Source organism: Cygnus olor (assembly GCF_009769625.2).
Source record: "Cygnus olor isolate bCygOlo1 chromosome W unlocalized genomic scaffold, bCygOlo1.pri.v2 SUPER_W7, whole genome shotgun sequence".
NCBI lineage: Eukaryota > Metazoa > Chordata > Aves > Anseriformes > Anatidae > Cygnus > Cygnus olor.
Window position 1 is genome coordinate 1,143,480 of NW_024429078.1, and position 21,664 is coordinate 1,165,143.

At 46.1% G+C, this 21,664-nt stretch overlaps 1 protein-coding gene across 1 annotated transcript in view; it reads left to right on the top strand.

Moving 5' to 3' along the window:
* LOC121063021 (CUGBP Elav-like family member 4) overlaps nt 1-21,664 on the top strand; it is a 1,483,068-nt gene that overhangs the window by 706,164 nt on the left and 755,240 nt on the right. The window contains exons 7-8 of the mRNA XM_040543331.1: nt 11,323-11,470; nt 17,319-17,468. Coding sequence (XP_040399265.1) covers nt 11,323-11,470; nt 17,319-17,468 — 298 coding nt within the window. The remainder of the gene's footprint in view (nt 1-11,322; nt 11,471-17,318; nt 17,469-21,664) is intronic.

The following is a 21,664-nucleotide window of genomic DNA, read 5'->3' on the forward strand; positions in this document are numbered from 1 at the left end:
AATGGTGGTAATACAGTCTACAGTCCTGGCCCAAATAAGCAGCAGTGGAAAAGGTTCCTCCAGCTCTTCTTTCTGTGTAGGAAGTGGCAAGTGCTTAGTGACTGTCTCAGGTCACTACTGCCCCACCATGAAGAAAACATGCAGAGACCAAGAAGGGTTGGGAAGATGGGAAAATGCAGAAGAGCAAAGCAAGAACAAAGGAAGGAGCCTTGGAAAGTGACAGATACTGTATAAATTATTTAATTTTTAAATTATTTAAAATAAGATCAAAGTCATAAATCAAGTTTGCATAAAAAATAGGGTGGGAGTATTAGCCACAGTCTCCTGGCCAAATTCCAGTCATGGCACTGATTGTATCCTGCAGCAGGGGACAGGCATAGATTTAGTGAGTGAAAATGGACAGATGGGGACAGAGGCAGAACAGACAATGGTAACATTTGCTCTCTGGCCTAGAGCAAGTCCTTTCCCCTCAGTAAATCCCAGCTCCCCTCCCTCTGAAAAAGTGCAAATGGCTTTGCCTTCTGAACTGCAGACAGTAACTGCAACACATGCAGCACTGCACAGATCTCAGTCATAATCAGAAGTGGTCACCTTGGGATTTTTGGGTGGCAGTGACTCTATGGTGCTGACCATGAAACCTAGCTGCCCACCTCTGCCTCCCTGCTCCAGCTCCTGGGGAGCTGAAAGGGTGTTTCTGCTAAATGATTTGAGGTAGTGCTGAAGGGAAGAATCACTTTTTCCAGTGTTTATTCAATTCATACTGTAAATTTATTTTGGAAATATATATATATATTAAATCTAGCCCTACAAAATCAGGGAAAAATTTGCTTTATATAGATAGACTGTCTTCTCCGTAGAATTATTTTATTTAAATGACCAAAATGGGACAGTATACTTGGTAAATACTACCAGTTATGCATATCAGTTGTTCTGATCTGTTCCAGAAGAGGAATCTATTTTGAAGTCATTGTACTTTGTAGCAGAGCCAATACCATATTTCTGATTGTCATTTCCTTGGTATTTCAGAAAAATTGAGTAGCAGGGAATGAACCATGACATGGCCATTTGCACATTTGGGCTCCATATATATATATATATATGTGGGTTGTTTTTTTTTTCCAACAGTTTTCAGGAAGTTAGAAATCCAAGCTATCATGTGACAGTTTTCAGAAAGTCACTAAGACACATGAATCCATACATCACATATTTATTATTTTTTTGGTCTTAGTTCAATTTAAATAATGTTTTCAAAGCAGAAATTTGTTTCTAAGAATAAATTTTTAAAAGGAAGGACCCTTCTGAATATTTTTCAGAATGCCTTAAGTTTATTTGAAGGCTTGGAAGATGTTTTTATTTCCCAAGGGCCAGTTAGGTAAAACAGTCATGAGTTTGTCAATTCTGTGATTTACCAAATACGAGTCCTTTTACTGCTTGATTGATCGCTTTACTTACCTCTTTCTACCACAGGGATACCATGAGGATTAATTAGCTAAGTGTTTGTATAGAACATTAGAGGTGAGAAGCGTCGGATGCTGTTATTACTTTTATTATTATTACTGAATGAAGAATATGAATAGTCAAACAAAGCATCAGGTGATTCAGATATGAGGACAGAAAATAACACTGAAAAAAATGAGAAGGTCATCAGATCATTCAGAGTAAGCCTTCTCCAAGGGCAATGATCACACTATTTCAAAAAGAGTGCATCAGAAATAATCCTTCTCGCCTCTTCCTCTCCTTCAATTTCACATGTATTTCTTTTGGGGACTAGGGAATGTTGACCGTAGCATCCTTGTCCTATTTCTAGCAGGAGTTTTTGGCCTTGAGTAAGTCACTTCATCTCTCCATGCATCTGTTCCTCCTGTAGGAAAAGGTTAATATTTCCTTTCCTGGAGTGCAGTTGCACAACCCTGCTGTCTGACAGCCACCCAGTGCCAGAGGCAGCCGTCTCATTCCCAACACCGCCTCTGGCCATGGGTCCCCACCGCACTCCTCTAGGCTGGCAGTGACCACGCAGGGACCCACTTCTGGGAGGAGGACTGGCAGCAAGTGCCAAGCAAGCTCTTGTTTTGGTGCAGCTGTGCTGCAGAACCTCACCCTTTGCTGTGCTTCCTCTAAATCTATCATTATAGGATATGATGGATAACCCTGTGGAGGTACCTGTGCATCCACTGATGATATAGCCATCTGAAGTTCAGCCACCTCAAGGTGAGGTAGCAAAAGGTGTGTGAGGTGAATCCTCCCATCTTTCCCCGTTGACCAGCCATCATGTACTACCTCTCCCCATGCTTTAGACGGCCTCACCAGTGCTTCTCCAGATGCCCCGTTGGTTCTCAAGCCCTGGGATGGGGACTGCAGGCTCATAGCTCTAGAAATGCTGTCCACGTGCATGGACCGGTTTGATAACATCTCCTGGTCTCCTCAGAAGATGCACATTTGAGCAATGATAATGGCCAGGCTGGAGGAAAGAGGGAACGAATCCATAAAATCGGATGGGAAAAAGCTCTAAATGCTGAGGCAAAGATCATGCCAAGGAAGTGAGAGAAGCAGAAGGAAATACGTCCTTTCACACGAGGAAGGGAAAAGCTCCCCTCTGTCCCCTTGGAACAGCCTGAGATAATAAGGCTGCTGCCTTTCTGATTAGTGCTCTGTGGCCCCAGCCCACGCAGGGAAAATCTGCATTTCAAATGGCATATTTTAAAGTACACAATACCCAGGGGCCCTGCTGCTATTGATTTGTCTCTGGTGGGGTCACTGCCTCACTTTCTACAGCTTTATTAACTGGGATCATACACTGGGCCTCTTTCAAAGTGAAAGGAGAGTGGATGGGACATTTGTCTTCAGGGGGAACTGGGGAAGGAGAGGGGTGACTTATTTTAGCTCACTTGGGGATGCCCTGATGGTCTTATAAGAAAGACCAGTGACCCTTAAGGACTTGCCCTCTTTTTGTAAATCCCCCTGGAGCCACGCGGGGGGAAGGAGGTAGGCCCTTGCCATCAGCTTCTTTCAAGGTGACCAAGTTCTTGTCCTCCCACTCCTGCAATGCCACTGCACTCAGCAGTGCTGTGACCATCAGCCAAGCTGTGACCATCATCTTCTGGGCTGGGAAGGTCCCCCTCCCCTTTCCCCTTAGCCCTTACCCTTGAGCACCTCCAACCTGATAGGGAAGGGCTGCATCTTCAAGGCATGAATGGGAAACATGACAGCAAAAGGGTGCTGGCGTGTTGCAAAGGGCTGTGATGTCTGGGTGTGGATGGGACGTGGTTGGGGTCCCCTCTCCAGCCAATGAAGCAAAGTCGATTAGCTGGGCTGCATGGCTGTGTTCAGGTATGGGATGCTATACTCCTTCCAGCTCTGGAGGAGATCCAGGTTTACCCCATGGGGTGGCTCTGAAGGCTGTAGTGAGCTGTATGTCCTCTGGGTCATGAGGTACAGGTCCCCAGCTCCATGTTTTACTGTGCCAAAGGGGCTTCCAGCTCTCCAGGGCAGCCCAGGTGTCCCCAGAGCACGGAACATTACAGAAATAGGGTGACCACTCCCTACAGGATGCCTGCTAGAGCAGAAGCAACAGAACCTAATTTCCCAAATCACAGTTTAGGGCCTATACTACTTTATTTTTTCTGCATTAGCTTTTTAACCCTAAGCTGTATTTAACCTCTTTGCTCCTCAAGCTCCCAACTCAGTCTCTATGGGAGTATGGCCAGTTTTATCTGAATGTTTTTTTGAAACACACCAGACGTTAGGCTGTAGTCCCTGCACCTTCAGCAGTCATGAGCAGGTTAGGAATATCACAGAATCGTCTAGGTTGGAAGAGACCTCCAAGATCATCTAGTCCAACCTCTGTCCTAACACTAACAAGACCTCCACTAAACCATATCACTAAGGACTACATCTAAACATCTTTTAAAGACCTCCAGGGATGGTGACTCAACCACTTCCCTGGGCAGCCCATTCCAATGCCTAACAACCCTTTCAGTGAAGAAGTTCTTCCTAACATCCAACCTAAACCTCCCCTGGCGCAACTTTAGCCCATTCCCCCTCGTCCTGTCACCTGGCACATGGGAGAATAGACCAACCCCCACCTCGCTACAGCCTCCTTTAAGGTACCTATAGAGAGCAATGAGGTCTCCCCTGAGCCTCCTCTTCTCCAGGATGAACAACCCCAGCTCCCTCAGCCGCTCCTCATAAGACTTGTTCTCCAGACCCCACACCAGCTTTGTTGCCCTTCTCTGGACTCTCTCGAGCACCTCCATGTCCTTCTTGTAGCGAGGGGCCCAAAACTGAACACAGTACTCGAGGTGCGGCCTCACCAGAGCCGAGTACAGGGGGACAATCACTTCCCTAGACCTGCTGGCCACACTGCTTCTGATACAAGCCAGGATGCTGTTGGCCTTCTTGGCCACCTGAGCACACTGCTGGCTCATATTCAGCTGCCTATCAACCAGTATTCCCAGGTCCTTCTCTGCCAGGCAGCTTTCCAACCACTCATCTCCCAGCCTGTAGCGCTGCTTGGGGTTGTTGTGCCCCAGGTGCAGGACCAGGCACTTGGCCTTGTTGAACTTCATACAGTTGGCCTCAGCCCATCGGTCCAGCCTATCCAGATCGCCCTGCAGAGCCTTCCTACCCTCGAGCAGATCGACACACACACCTAACTTGGTGTCATCTGCAAACTTATTGAGGGTGCACTCGATCCCCTCGTACAGATCATCGATAAAGATATTAAAGAGGACTGGCCCCAGTACTGAGCCCTGGGGGACTCCACTAGTGACCGGCCTCCAACTGGATTTGGCTCCATTCACCACAACTCTTTGGGCCCGGCTGTCCAGCCAGTTTTTAACCTAACAAAGCGTACGCCAGTCCAATCCATGAGCAGCCAGTTTCTTGAGGAGAATGTTGTGGGAAACGGTGTCAAAAGCTTTACTGAAGTCAAGGTAGACCACATCCACAGCCTTCCCCTCATCCACCAGGCGCGTCACTTGGTCATAGAAGGAGATCAGGTTGGTCAAGCAGGACCTGCCTTTCATAAACCCATGCTGACTGGGCCTGATCACCTGGTTGCCCTGCAAGTGCCGCGTGATGACACTCAAGATAATCTGCTCCATGAGCTTCCCTGGCACTGAGGTCAAACTAACAGGCCTATAGTTCCCCAGGTCTACCCTCTGGCCCTTCTTGTAGATGGGCGTCACATTGGCTAGCCGCCAGTCGACTGGGACCTCCCCTGATAGCCAGGACTGCCAATAAATGATGGAAAGCGGCTTGGCCAGCTCCTCTGCCAGTTCCCTCAGTACCCTCGGGTGGATCCCATCCGACCCCATCGACTTGCATACATCCAAGTGCTGTAGCAGGTCGCCAACCATTTCCTCGTGGATAGTGAGGGCCACATCCTGCTCCCCATCCCCTTCCACCAGCTCAGGGTACTGGGTATCCAGAGAACAACTGGTCTTGCCGCTAAAGACTGAGGCAAAGAAGGCATTGAGTACCTCAGCCTTTTCCTCATCTTTTGTAACTAAGTTTCCCCCCGCATCCAGTAAAGGATGGAGATTCTCCTTAGTCCTCCTTTTTGTGTTGATGTATTTGTAAAAACACTTTTTATCTTTAACGGCAGTAGCCAGATTGAGCTCCAGATGAGCTTTGGCCTTTCTAATTTTGTCCCTGCACAGCCTCGCAACATCCTTATAGTCCTCCTGAGTGGCCTGCCCTCTTTTCCAAAGGTCATAAACCCTCCTTTTTCTCCTAAGCTCAAGCCACAACTCTCTGTTCAGCCAGGCCGGTCTTCTTCCGCGCCGGCTCGTCTTTGGGCACCTGGGGACAGACCGCTCCTGAGCCATTAAGATTTCCTTCTTGAAGAGTGCCCAGCCTTCCTGGACTCCTCTGCCCTTCAGAACCACCTCCCAAGGGACTCTGCCAATCAGTGTCCTGAACAGCTCAAAGTCAGCCCTCCGGAAGTCCAAGACAGCGGTTTTACTGGTCCCCTTCCTGACTTCGCCAAGAATAGAGAGCTCTACCATTTCGTGGTCACTCTGCCCAAGACAGCTCCCGACCACCACATCTCCCACCAGTCCGTCCCTGTTTGTGAACAGAAGGTCTAGCGGGGCACCTCCCCTGGTAGGCTCTCCAACCAGCTGCGTCAGGAAGCTATCTTCCACGCTCTCCAGAAATCTCCTAGACTGCTGTCTCTGGGCTGTGTTGTGCTTCCGGGATATGTCTGGGAAGTTGAAGTCCCCCACGAGAACAAGCGCTGACGATTTCGCAACTTCTGCCAGCTGCCTGTAGAACTCCTCATCCGTCTCCTCATCCTGGTTCGGCAGTCTATAACAGACCCCCACCAGGACGCTTGCCTTGTTGGCCTTCCCGCTGACCCTAACCCATAGGGACTCAACCTTATCATTCCCATCCTCAAGTTCCACAACATCAAAACACTCTCTAATATAGACAGCCACACCACCACCCCTTCTGTGCTGCCTGTCCCTTCTGAAGAGCCTTTAACCAGACATTGCAGCACTCCAGTCATGAGAGTGGTCCCACCACGTTTCCGTGATGGCAAACAAGTCATAGCCTGCCTGCTGCACAATGGCTTCCAGCTCCTCTTGTTTGTTACCCATGCTGCGTGCATTAGTGTAGATGCACTTCAGTTGGGCCATTGCCTTCTCCCCCAGCCTTGCCATTGTTCCCCCGGCACAGTTCCAACAAGCCTTATTTCAGCCCCGTCCCCCTTCTTACCTAGTTTAAAGCCCTCCCAACGAGCCCTGCCAGCTCCTGGGCTAGGATCCGCTTTCCTCTTAGAGATAGGTGGGACCCATCTGCGACCATCAGGCCGGGTGCCGAGTAAAGTGCCCCATGGTCAAAAATAACAAAATTTCTGTGTTGGCACCAGCCTCTGAGCCATGTGTTAATCAGGTGGGCTTTCCGTGTCCTCTCGGTACCCCTCCCTGCCACTGCAGGGATAGACGAAAACACCACCTGTACTCCCGCTCCATCCACTAACCGTCCCAGTCCCCTAAAGTCCTGTTTGATAGCCTTCAGGCTTCTCTCTTCAATATTATCACTGCCAGCCTGGACTATCAAAAGAGGGTAGTAGTCAGAGGGGCGAACCAGGCTGGGAAGCTTTCTGGCAACATCCCTGACCCTGGCCCCAGGGAGGCAGCAGACTTCCCTATGGGTAGGGTCAGGTCGACAAATAGGGCCCTCTGTTCCCCTGAGAAGGGAGTCGCCTACAACAGTCACCCTTCTGTCTTTCTTGGTGGAGGCAGTCTTGAGGCATGGAGTCAGCTTCCTCGCCCTAGGCATCCTCCTGGGTAGACTTTCTACCTCATCCTCACCCACCAGTCTCTCAAGCTCCAGGGCCTCAAATCTGTTATGTAAGGGCACCTGGGAAGGTGGGGCCGGTGGGGGGGGGGGGGCGTCACCTGCAAGGTCAAGCAGGGACCTGCCTCCATTCCTCCTCAACTCCTAGGTCCCCTCCCTCTGCCCGACAGTGACAGGGCAGAGGGTCCACCCCCATTTGGGGTGTCTCACCCCAGTACCTCTCCTTCAGGCCCTGCAGGGAGTCGCTCCACCAGTCTATCTCCCGCTCACACTCCCTGATAGCCCTCAACCTCTCCACCTCCTCCCTGAGCTCTGCCACCAGGCAGACCAGGTCATCCACCTGCTAGCACCTCACACACACAGTCTCTCTGCCTCCCTCAGATGGCAGCAACAGGCTCAGACACTCCCTGCATCCAGAGACCTGAACTGTCGCATTGTTGAGCGGGCAGTCAGTCTGGGTGGTTACAGACTTTCTAGAGAGAGCACTCTGCCTGGTGTAGACCATTGCAGCCTAGCTGGCGGTCGACAGCCGTTAAAGGTGTTGTTCTTATGGGCGGGGGGGAAACTCTGCCCTCCCTGCTCGCCCTGCCTGCGCGAACTGCCGCGCGAACTGCCGCACCCCGCCCTTCTGATGCGCCACGCCCTGTTTGCCCGCCCTGGTCGCTCGCGCTCCCTAGGGGCTGCTTTTGAACGGCCGGGGAGGGGGCGCTGCTGGCTCCGCCTACGCCTCGTCAGCCTCCCTCGCGAGGGCTGCCGGGTCCTGGCGGCTCCCTCGAGTGGCCTCGATGCCGGAAAAAAAGCCCTGCCTGTCCCGATCCCTCACTCCGCTGCAGAACGCGTCTGCCCCGGAGCCGATTGCCTCAGCATCTTCCTCCTCTCATGAATGAGAAAATTTCTTCTTCTTCTTTCTGAAGATCTATGACAGAAATACACGCATGGCGTTATACTGTAAAAAGTATCACACATGTAGCCAAGGTATAGTCTCCCAACACACATCTTCCAGTGCGAACTTATAAGCCCTCTGAATAGACAAGAAGCCACACATACAGTTTGCAAACCAGGAGAAGCACCTGCCGTTGTGGAGTTAACTCTGAACAACTTAGAAACATCTATAAGCAGGAAAGGAAGTTGCATAAGCCATAAATAATGTCACAAGTGATTGCTTAGCTCTGCTGAGTGCAAAATGGAGATTGTCTTTGGAGCAGCACCATCATTTGTACTACCATTGGCAACACAGTGTCTTGTAGATAGAGCCCTGTGTCTCTTACCGCAAAGGTGAAACAAACAAAAAAAGGATTAACACTTTTCTTTTAAATGGTTGGGAACCGACATCCAAAAATATCCCTGGAGGGCCAAGAAAGGGGTGGGAATGATTTCACCTGACTGTGTCAGTATGCGCAGCTGAACTGATCACCAGGGACTTCACATGCAGTCAATAGGAAGAAACAAAGCTGCAATTCATCTTCCCAGAGGCAATTGGATACAGAAGGGATAGATGAATTTTGGCCTAGACTCTTCTTCCTGTTATCATATCAACCATAATAGGTGACTAACTCAGAGGCAACCCCATCTGTATTTAGTTTACAGAATCTGACAAAGGGAAATGTCAAAATCAAAGTCCACTGTCTGTCCTAGAAGTCCTAAGGAAAGTCCCTGGTACAAATTCCAGGCTATTATCTGCCAGCCAGACTGACCATGACACACACATGACCAGCTGTAGGTCACTCCATGTTTTGTGTGTTTGTTCGTGCAGCTCTGATCAGGTTTGGAGGAACACAGAGAAAAGTCAGCAAAGGCCAGACTGGGACTGACCCCAGCCCTTGCAACTGCATCCATCTCAGAGAGATGCTACTTGGATCAGCAATGTTAAATGGATCCTATAGGCACAGGTCTTGGCCATCATTTCTGCAACCAGCCAATTATATCCTCAGCTGTTCCCAGGTGAAAATACCTGGCACAGAAAACGAGATATGGGTCAGTACACCCAGTGCTGGAGTCAATCCAGTGTTAAAGATGGATGGATTCCCCTTTCTTTATTCACTTCATTGGCATACTTAATAAAATCACCTGCTCAGTGCCTCATTTGGAGAATAAACTCAAATGATGCCTAGAAACAAATGTACTCCTTAAAGGGGAATCAGCATTGTGCTATAATAGAAAAGATTGTCTAATCACTCCATCAGTAATTACAAAGAACAGGATATCACTAATTAAAATGTGAAAGTGTCTTATGCAGGGTATAATAAACAAGGGTAATTAACAATCAAAGGGGAAGCCACCACCTTGGCACCAATCTGCATGAGGCTACAAAAAATAACAGTACTCAACTCTACTACAGCACTCTTAATCTGTAGATTTGAAGGCACCCTTGCATGGGGAGACAGATATCCTGTGCCTCAGTTTATAGCTGGAGAAACCAAGGCAAGTTTACACAATTTGTCCATGGTTAAACAGCAGGTCAGTGGCAGAGCATCCTTTAATTTGTTTCTTCACAGATGGTGACAAGGAAATTTTCAGCATTTGAGTGAGAGAAGTGATTTCAAGGATTTGTTTCAGTGTGTATATGTAAGAACAGTCCATTTAATATTTCAACATTAAACAGTAAGGAACAGATTTTGTCATGACTTTGTCAGACTTTCTCACAACTTTGTCATGACTTTTCTGTCGTGACTTTTGAAGTCTGAGAAGCGTATCCCATGTGCTTAAACAACAGCATCAGAGGGTGATTTCTTGATGGGAGAGAAAGTAAAATCACAGAGAGCAGCAAAACTCATCCTGAAGACAGCAAAGGCATGAGTCACTTCTAAAATCTTTATAAAAAAATAGTTTCCTTCTCTGCTGTTATCATCAAGTCATGTTACCAGAGGCTGGGGAATGAATAGAGTGAGGTTTCAGTCTCTGCTCATCCTCTTTCAGTGGCCATTTGAAAATACCTCTCAAAAGCAAAAACAAACAAACAACAACAAGAAAGTAGCCAACAAGGAAATGCATCAGAATTTGGTTTTTGGTTACTATATATCTATTTAAAAAACCTCACAACATGTCCTATAATTCTGACTTATCTTCCCCATCCTTTCTCTAAGCATCCACCGTCAGTCACTACTGGGGGTTGGACACTGTTTCACAGGACCTCAAATGTACCTTGTCTGGCTCTTTGTACAGCTCCAGGGAAGGGAGACAAGAAGCAGCTTCATCTAAGCTGTCTTCTTCACACCAGGAGCATTTTACTGGCCCACTGCAGCCGTACTGTACACATGAACTGCACTGTCCATGAGTTAGGCTCAGAGTGAAAAATAATGATAGCAAAGTCTGGTTTTAATACAGGAAGCATTTCTGGCATAGTTATCCATTTGCCACCCTTCTCTTCCAAAATTCTTACTGCAAAATGCCTGAAAATATAGCCCAGGTTTCTTGTTTCTGCCTTTTGTAGGTGCTTTAGAAGAGGCAGCATTTTGATGACATTCTGGAAAAAAAAATTAAGGAAATCCCAGCAGCATGAGAAAGAGTGATTTTTCTCACCACCAGATGAAAATGGGTCAAGTTATCCCCAGAGAACTAGCTCAGCTTGCTGCTCTGGAGAGGGGATCCTCTCTCCTCACTGCTCCACATGCACTGGTCTCCCCTCAGCAGCCACCAGTGCTTTCCCAGAGCTTTGATACAAGCAACATAAGCCATGAAACCTCTCTGCTCAGGAACATATAAAGTGTTTTCTCTGCCTTTCTCATCAAGGAAGGGCCTGGCAGTCAGAGTGTTGAGTCCAGCTCACAGGAGGCCTCCACACAGGGGAACACGCTGGGGATGTGGGGGCCATAAAGACCCCAAGATGAGATGATACAATTTGCCTCCTGTAGTAAGAAGGAAGGCCAAAGTTGGGGGGTACCACAGACGTGGCGAGCTGACGTCTCAAACCAGAGGGATCCCTCACACCCCGGTGTGTGGCCTCCATCCTGGTGCTGGTGCCCCAGGCTGTTCTGCTGGTGATCGCGTGATATTTTTTCCCTGCTCTCTTTGTTCCAGCTGATGCAGCAGCAGGCCGCGATCATGGCATCGGTGGCACAGGGCGGCTACCTGAACCCCATGGCAGCCTTTGCCGCAGCCCAGATGCAGCAGATGGCGGCTCTGAACATGAACGGCCTGGCGGCTGCCCCCATGACACCAACCTCAGGTAAGGGGCCGAGAGGGGTAGAAAGGGCAAAGGGCAGGAAAATCTGGCCACATGGCAGAGGAGACGTGGAAGGATGTGTTAGCTGTCAGCTTCTCCTACAGTAAGTGTTTTCTAAAATGGTGGTCTTGCTGGTGAAGGCCACCAGAAGGAAGGAGCAGAGGTGACCAGATCCATTTTTGGGGCTGGAAGAGGGAACCTCTGCTGGGACTGGGGCCAGCTGGGGGTCAGTGTCTGTATCATGAAAAAGGTGCGATAGCAAAGTCAAAGAGGGGGCCAGCAGTGAACTGTTGGGCTAGCAGTGCGCTGTGCTGAGCAGCACTCACTGGTTGGTGAGGAGAATGAGGGGGCTGAGACCCACCAGAGATGGGATGCAATGGGTTTTGGAGGAAGGAGGGAGCATGCCAGAAGGGAAGGCACTGGGAAGGGCTCCCAGCCATGACCCTTTGCGTTATCCCTTATACAGCTTCCCCTTAGCTCTTAGCATCAATGGAACAACATCACAAAACATCCCAGTGACCTGTGCTGGTTTATTGGTTGTTCATAGACACATGAAGGATCAGTGCTAGTTTTGTCACAACCAGGCATGTCCAAAACCAAACAAAATAAGGTTTGTGGTGAGATGCTACGTTGTTAATGAGATGAGCTGTGTCTTTGGGACACATAAGCATTGTGCTGGTGTGAAATAGGACTGGAGGTGCTCAGGGAAGACCTTTGGTGCTACCTGGAATGCAAGCATTTGGCAAGAAGATTTCTTGCTGCTGGAGCAGAGGCAGGTAGTCAGTGAAGGGCTGCCAGGGTCTGGCTAGACTGTGACAGGTCACAAGAAGCCTGTGCTAGGAGATGGGTTATGTTATTCAGAGGCAGAGAATTAAGCTGGGATGGAAACAGGACTGGCTTTCCTGGGGCTTGAAGCACAGGTCAAGGAACTGGGCAGGACAGGTAGTCATGCAGTGGCGGGTGGCCTAGCAGCCAGGCACTAGGGTGGCAGCTGGGGAAAGCAGGGCCAAACTGTGAAAGAAGTGAGAATTTTGAGAGCTTTGTAATATACTGCTGACTCTGGTAGGGGAGCAGAAGATTCAAGGATGTAACTGCAGAGAAGGACCATTTCTAAGGGACAGTTTGGGATAGAAGTGTCCCAGGGGTGATGCCAGTTGTTCCTATGCGAGGTACTGGAGGTGATACTGAGCTCAGTGACATGGCACTGCAGTGAGCAATGCACTGAAGCACTGAGCTAGCCTGGAGAGGAGCAGCTTGACATGAGTTTGGGTTGAGATGTGGCAGGAGTGAGCTAGGCCTGAGCCAGCCGTGGTGCAGCCAGTGGTGGGAGGGCAGGATCTGGGACTCCTGCAGAGCAGAGTTGTAAGAGAGCAGCTTCACTGCTGAACATGGAGAAGTCTGCACCAGCACTGGAGAAGGAAAGGGCCAACTGACAGAGCAACCAGGAAAGATACCTCATGGCTGAGAAACACTGGATGGCAGGGAGATAAGGTACTGCGGCAGAGCACGCTTGGAGGCTGTTGAATACAGTTCTAATGAATCCAGTTCTGCTAACTCTGTCTGCCAAAGAAAACCTCCCCATTAACACACAGCTTAGCATCTCTTTGCAATCTGTAGCTGGGAACAATGTCAGCAGCTACTGGGTCAGATTGTATTATATGAGAGGGTGGAGGGGAAAGGGGAGAAAGAAAGATAGATCTCATTCCACATGAATTTATGGAGAACCAAGAAAAAGTGCTTGACTCAAAAATCTTACACCATACATTTTGAAATATTTGTTTACATAATGATAAATTTATAAACAAAGAGTCGATGAAGCTACTGCGAATCCAAATAGAAAAGTGGCTTAATTATATGTGCACCCTTTAAACCCGCTGCTGGAAAGATTATCATATTTGCATTAGCTAGATTTGTTTTGTGTTGGTGGGAGCAGAGAGAATGTCAAACGTTCTTTAGTCACATGGTCTAAAATTTTGGGTAGACCTGTGCGGTGCCAGGAGTTGGACTTGATGATCCTTATGGGTCCCTTCCAACTCGGGATATTCTATGATTCTATGATTCTATGAAACAAAGAATGCCTGGAATTCAAATGCTCTCAGGGCCTGGAAAGCTGAATCCAGGCTGTGGTTCATGATGGCCTCACCACAAAAGAGCACAAACCCTTTTGCATATAAATGTCTTGAGAATTAGCAGTCCTGTGACATAGGCGTGTAAATACCAGTGCAACAGCCAAATCCTGCGTCTGCCATGATATCCAGGACATGAAAAATATCCTAGCTCTTCTTCCGTGTAAGTTCTGCTCCTCTTCTGATGTGCCCATTGCCTTCTGGGAACTGTTAAACTCTTATTGTCAGAATACAGGAGGAAAGAAAGGTCATGTTTTTAACATGCTTTCCAGAGCACCCATGACTGGTCATTACTGAAAATAAGATGCTGGTTTAGATGATCCCTTGATCTCTTTCATGGTGGCAGATTTTGCACTCTCCTTATGACATATTTTCAATCATGGAGTACATGCACTTTGGTATTATTGCAGATTTACCTTAAATGTGTAGCTTCCTTCATGAAAATCCTCTGTAATGGGTTGTGGAAATGTCCACTGACAATTATTCCTTGGGTGAAATGTTTAGACTTTGAAATGACTCCTTGTATTACTGCCACACTCACAAAGCTTGTGATAAGATGCATAGAAAATGTTTCACATACGTCTGAGCAAGCAAGCCTACAACACTAGCAGCGATTTCTGAGTAGCCAAGAGATATCTGAAGCCTAAAGTGAATTCTCCTGATGGCTTTTGTTAGCATTCAGAAAGCCAAATGGAAAATGATCATTCTGCTTCATAGCAGGATTTCCAGTCATTGAAGTATATCTTTGTTCTGACTTGGAATGAAAATGAAACATTTCAAACTTCTGTGAAAAACAGGCGTTAGAAAAAGTGTTTGGAACATTAAAAAAAAAAATGTGTTGTGATCTTTCCTAAGCAAAAGAAAAACTGCTAGAAAAAGGACTTTGGTAACCCAGAATTCCTAAAGGCATTGGAGATATTGGCTGGGCACCGTGCCTCTGTGCTGGTATCTTCAGGCCCCTCGGGTTCTCACCTCCCTTTCAGACCAGAACCTGGTCCTGCAGAATTCCTAATCCAGACCCCAGGACAACAGGTTTCTCAGGTCATGGCCATGAGTTCATTGATGTTCATGAGTTCCCATGAGACCTGGGAACTTCAAGAGTCTTGGATCCAGGCAGATCTAACAGACTAGAGGCAGGGTGCATCTCACGTGGCTTTAACCATACAAAATTTAGACACCCAGTTTGAACTAGTCATCTGGCTTGCCTGCAGTCAATGCAGAGCAGTAGGCAGTCCCAGTGGGTAACTCAGACCATAATAACTTTATGCTACTTGCCTGCATTTTGATGGCTCCCTAACAAGAATCAGTTTTATCTTGCACAATAGTCTGCAATAGCAAGGAAATTAATTTGATGTCTCTGAAACTTTGGTGCACATTTTGCTTTTCTCCCATCTTTGGTATAATCTGAGGGAAAAGTGGGTCTTCCTGGTTGCTTGTGCCACACTGTTTACTGCAAAGAGGGGACTAGAAATGAAAGTTCATTTAGGCTTCCTTTCTTCCCTTCTCCCTCCCTCCCTTCCTCCCTCTCTCCTTCCATGCTGTAAATCTACACCTGGTGTAGCTGCAGTGAGATGCCTCAAACTGGGGATGAAATCCACAACTGGCATGCGGCACTGCCATTTGTTCTATGTGGTGGCATTATGCTAGTCCTCCGATTACAGATCTGACCTCTCCAGGGGGTTCTTTAAAAGAAGAAAATTAAAGAATTGCAATGAATATGCCTAAACTTCCTTACACATGCACAAAATAGCAAGCGCAAATCCCTTGCTGCAATTTTAGAAAAAACTACTTACATTGCCTATGCAAATAAAGGAGAGATCCAGAAAAGAAACTGAAATTTTAACTAGCTTTTGTGATTTGCAAGTTGATGGCATAAGCTTTGAGCATTGCCTTTGGACTGGGGTTGCCACCACTGGCTCCCAGTACCCCCACTGAGGACATTTCTAAAGGCCAACACAATTTAAATAAGCAAAGGGAAAGCAGCAGCTTGTCTGCTCAGGGTAAAAGACAAGAGATGAAATATTGCCTGCTTCTTGGGCTACTCAAATCAGAACATATAGAAACAGTTCATGAATCTTATTGGCTCTCTTAAAGCACCAACACAGATTTAAGTAGTCGGTAAAGTGTGTTGTTGGACTAACCCATCATGGTGTGCTGCTATGGTGAAGAAAATTTCTTCAATCGGTTTTCAAAAAGAGTTTCCTGCGAAAATGGTACTTTCAATCAGTAGTATACCCTGACACAGAAGGATATTGCTGAAGATAAGATAGTTTAACTTCACCCACAGTTGGCAAGAGAAAAGTATGATTTCATACGTATTGAAAACTCATTTGGGGTCTTCAGAAACATCCTGAAAATGATTCAAGAAGCACAGACCATCCAGTCATTTTAAACAGACATAGGAGAAGACAATAAGATAGCAGAGAGATTTAATTCTCCCCTCAGAAATGTAAGATTTCTTCACCAGTGGGTGACAGGATCCCACCCAAAACATACAGATTAAATTGTTTCTCTGAAATAGCAGCATTACAGCCCCCCATGGCAGGGGGCTGGGAAGAAGGGGAGGAGTATGGTTCCATGAAAAAAACAAATCTAGCCCAACTTTTACCCCTTTTCAGTGGGAGATCCTTGCTAAAACTCTACAAAGTCAGGCCAGGGCCAAGCAGCAACACTAAAAAATGTATCACAGGCTGCCTTTAGGCTACAAATCAACTTGCCAAATCTTTTCAGTATCTCTGATGCTGAGGAAGTTTAGAATTAGTTTGCAAGTTAAATGCATATTCATGCGAGAGTGCAGAAAGTAGCCCTGGAAATCACTACGCCCACAAAGCTGACATCTCCAAATAGAAACTGTAGAAAGGTGGGACTGTGAATTTGCTTTTGGTGCTAAATGATATCTAGGAAAGAGATGTCTGCTTATTAAGCCATTAAACATGTAATACTCCAGGGAGAGAGTTGAGGAGGAAGCATGATATTCCTACAGTCTTCTATTACTTGATGTTAGCTGTGGCTCTAGAGATAGATCACCAAGCACAGGCCTCTCTGTTGAAGAAAGCTTTGCAAGCCTTTCTTATGTTAAGTGCTTTCCAAACAGAGGAGCAATGACAAGTTTAGCCTGTAATGGTGTGTGGGAGTGTGGCCATGGGGGTCGGCAAGCCCCATGGTTGGTGATAACATCGGACTCTTAACGATGAGGCCATCAGGAATGTAAAGAGTTTAGAGGGAACAAAGAAGGGTGATTCAGGAGACACCTTGTTGTCTCCGGTTGCTTGTTCTCCAGCCCTTAAGGCATGGAAGTTGCTGGGTGTTTGCTGTTGCCGGGCAAAGTTGTTGACCAATGAATAGTTAGTGGAAAAGGACTGCTGTGGGACTAATAGTATAAGAAGGGAGCCTGTCCTCAATATGGGGATGCAACATGGATAATGAAGTTATGCCCTCGATAAGAGAGATGAAGTTAGGCCTTCAGTAAGAGAGAATGAAGCTATGTCATCAATAAAGAAGTAGCAGTCACTGATCCTAAAAGAACCCTGGTGTCCATGTGGTCATTATGCCACAGTGGTGTGAGCAGTCCCTTTTTTTGTGAGAAAATTTGGAAGATCTTTCATTTCTTGAATTATCAGAAGGCTTCTGTGTGGTGGTCATAGCTGTTGTGTCAGTAGCTTTCTCCATGTAGTTATTGCTTCCAGTACTCATCAGCTTTAATTTTGTGTTCTCCCCACTTGCAGGTGGAAGCACGCCTCCTGGTATAACTGCACCAACTGTGCCTAGCATCCCATCTCCAATTGGGGTGAATGGTTTCACTGGCCTCCTGCCGCAGGCTAATGGGCAGCCCACCGCAGAAGCCGTGTTTGCTAATGGCATCCACCCTTACCCAGGTAAGCCAGACCACAACCTGCTCCTTCAGTCCTAGGGAAATTGTCTACATCTGAGGTAGTGTAAGCTACTTCAGAAGGATTATACCTTGCACCTTCAGACCATGTGCACAGGCGGTGGGTGCTGGTCTCCAAAACAACAGCTGCATTCAAACCCTGTTGCCTTACCAGGTCTGGAGACTGAAGCTCCTTCAATACAGCCACAGAACTGGCTCAGCTTCACCCTTCAGTGGTACACCACTGAGGCACAGCTGCTAGGATTCATAGACTGTGACAAGCTCAAAAGATCCAGTACTGAAAGAGTGATTTTGCAAGTCCTGGCAGTCAGGAATGAATGAGGCAGATTAAAGAATAGGTACCTACCTCTGTACAGGTACTTAACAAATATATGGACACTGTGAGGCTGTAATCACCAAGAACTTAGGGGTTTACAGGTCCTTAATGTGCACCGACATTTTTCCAGGGTCCTTGCGATTTGATACAGCCCTCTTCTCCAGGCTGTACTTTTGCTGGAAAGATCTTCCTAAAAAAATTGGTGTACACATACTAATAATACCAATCATAACAATAAAAATTTAAATAAATGTTACTAATTGATCCTAGTCACCAAAATACACAAAGGCATATTTTACCCTGGGGCACTCAGATTAATCTAGTCTGTTAGGAAGTCAAACATTCAGTCAGATACTCCAGCCAAAAACTCTGCAAAAGCCCTAACAAAAAAAAATATAAATAAATCTTTCCATCTCAACTAGTTCTGAAAACTCAGAAGATTCAACATCACTGGGGAGTTTATGAGCTACAAGGAAAAATATCACATAACGCAGAAGTACAGAAGTCTTGCCTACTTCCTGCTCAAAGTCACTGGGGAAAAAAAAAAAAAAAGAAAAAAAAACAGAACACAAAACAACTGTGAATGCAGCAAAGGAAAGCCCAGAAATATCAAGAGTATTGAAAAAATAGTTATGTGAGAAACACTCCGTAGCCAATAATTTAGGCTCAGGCGAGGATCTCAGTGAAGTAGTAATTTATTCGCGATTGCAATGGCGGGCGTCCCACAAGCAGGAGCGCACCTACTGGTTCCAAAACACAGTTTATATACTTTTTGATGACAGGACCCTCCCCTGTTTCCCCACTGAGTGGGTAATCCAGGTTCATAATCTATCTGATGCCTCACAGACAATGCATGGCCTTCAGTTGCCGGCCTGTTAAATTTCAAATTTCTTTTGACTTTTTTACTGTTTGAAGTGGTAATGTTTCTTCACTTATCTGACTTGACTTGACACCCTGATTTTCACCTAATTGCTCTAAGGAGTCTGGTTGTCTGCATTTTACAAGGTCGCCTGCTAAGTTTTCTTATTACTGCAAGCATATCTCAATACCCCATTCCTTACCTTTAAACAATGTAACTCTGCAAAAACAACATGTTTATTCTCACAGTTATAATTTCTTCCCACACACAACTTGTAAACATTTAGCCATGAGTTCAACTTTAAGCAGAATTGAAATCAAGGGTCTTACTGTGCTAGAAGTTAGACATGTACATGTTTGTAGCAGGTTAGAGGGATGGGGAGCTCTTGGTAGCTTATGGGCAGGCATCAGAAGATTGAAGGAAGCCTTAGTGTGCTCAGTGAGCTCAGGCACCGCAGCAAGAAAGCACCCTGTCTTTAGGGTGATATAAATATATCCATTGGTTCATCTAAGCATCTACCTGTTTGCCAGTCTGTCATCTCTCTGTTTATCCATCCCTTTCTATGTCTATCTTTTTTTCTGCTTTATCTAGCTCCTCTTAGCTAATTTTCCATGATACATTACTGCAGATATCAGAGAAAAGACGATCCCTCTAGATGAATCATAATGATTTGAGCTTTCATTACTACCTCGAAATACTCCCATAATTAAAGAAAGCTTTGAGTTAGGTATTTCATCTAAGATTATATGAAAGGCAGTGGCCTTAATCTGATCTTTTCTGAGTTTTGGAGAGACTTGTTCAGCCAGCAGTCCACAGTAAGCCCCTGCACAAATACCAAAAGCCTAACACACTGAAAGGTGAAAGTCATCCTAGTTTCACTTCACTGCAGGATGAGGGTCTCCTCTCTGCCAGTAGAGCTGACTTCCAAATATTTTGCTTTGTGTGAAGTTGGGATTTATCTCAGCATGTCTTCAGCAATACATTGGTCCTTCCCAGTGCTCAGCTTCCCCATAACTCAATGACATCCTAAGGGATAGCAGAGGTGTAAAGTGGTCAGCCAGAACCTTACCGTTCATTTTATTTCCGCCTGTCCCGACTAGCAATGAAACCTTGACAGCAAGCTCCTTTCTAGCAGGTTAGGTGTAGGACACGTCATGTGTTTGCTCCATCGTATTCTCTTCCTTCTCATGATCATTAATGCACCCTCCAAAACTTTATTCCTTGCCACAGGCTTTATTGAGGCCTGGAGCTTACCAGCATTAAAAAAATAAAATAATAAAATAAAATAAAATAAAATAAAATAAAATAAAAATTAAAAAAAAGGATTAGACATTTATGTGGCTAATGAGAACATCCACAGTCACATTAGACTAGATAAAAATGTAGAAAGGACACAAACCTTCATGTTTTATGGTATAATCCAGCCACTAATTGCTTGGGGTTAGAAAGAAATTTTCATCACTGGGCAGCTTATTCCATCATTGTTCATTGATTTTTCGCACTTTCCTCTGTAGCATCTGTTATTGGCACTGCACTGTGGTTCTGCATTTCTGAATGCAAGGGTAGAAATAAAATATTAAAGCTAAGCATGCAATTGCATTAACACTATAGAGAAGAAAAGAACATGCCAGTCCCTATTCAAAGTCAGCATCTTCCAAACAATTTTCTTTTATGATATATTTCTCATTCTGAAAGTGGCCAAGAGTGCTGCAGTATTATGTATGTAACCATAGCAAGACTAGTCTTGCTATGGTTATGACTTGCTATATGTTGTTTAATGCCTGAATTTTGCTCTCAGATACTCTTTCATACTCCACAAAAAAACTGAAATGTGGGTTCTGACCATTATATCCTGTAGCAGAATGTGCTTTGTTGCCTGAAAATAGCAAAACAGGACAATCAAAATCTGTAGTGGCATGACATCCACATCATTCAGACCCAAATAAATCCCATTAATTGTGTACTTTGTCTACACGTCCATCTTTGTGTCTTGCTATAATATTTTTGATGTTGCATCTAAACGACTTCAGAACTCCAGTCTTTGCACTACAAAAGCAGGTGCAAATCATATAATTGTATTTGCCCTGTAGTTTCACTATTTTTTTTTCTGTCTTCACCAGTGCTCTTTTTTTTTTTTTTTTTTTAACATTCCCTTTGTCTGGAGCAGGAACAGACACAGTATCATTTGGGTCTTAGGTTTTTCACTACCAAAACCCCATGACTTTGGAACAAAGGCAAGAGTAGGTCAGACATCCCTACTCACCAGATCTCTGATCACAGCTCCAGTCCCTGCAGGAGTTCTCTCTTTCTGTGGCTTTGGTTGGGCTATGGATCCATGCAGCACCACCAGAAAACAATTCCTTGCAGACATACGCTTTGCAAGCCATGCTCACATCCTCTCCAAGCTCAACCAGTACATACATAATGCTTCATTGTGCACTTTTTGGCATGGACAGAAAAACAAGGGAGCAAAAATTTCGCCTTCAACTAGCATGAGTTCCTTTGGAGATTTGGCCTTTTTGTGCATTAATGCCTGCCCTTTAGTCTTTCAACTTGCAGAGCTATTGAACGTGGCAATGTGTCACAACACATAGTGGGGACAAAGAGCATAATCTGTTGTGCCATGATCTGGCAAGTCACTTTGCAGCAGCACAAGAGCATTTGCCATTTTCACATTCATCATAGCAACAAGGATTGCACTCTTCTGCCAACACTTCTTAGCCACCAAGAGCCCGGTGCGCCTCTTGTAACAGTGTGTGACCTACAATAACAGTGGAGGCCATCTGCACTGGTTTCTGCTGTGTTTTGCACCATCAAAATTCTGCTCTCCAGGAATGGGTCTTGCCCCTACTGGATTGCATTGTGAGGATCTAGACAAAATGCTTGCTGCAGAAATAAAGCCTCCTCAGGAAGAGAAGAGGAGGGCAAGATGAGAAAACTGGGAGATCAAAGGGTATCAAACAAGAGAGAGACAGGAGCAGCTGTCATGGGTTCAGTGATGAGGGAA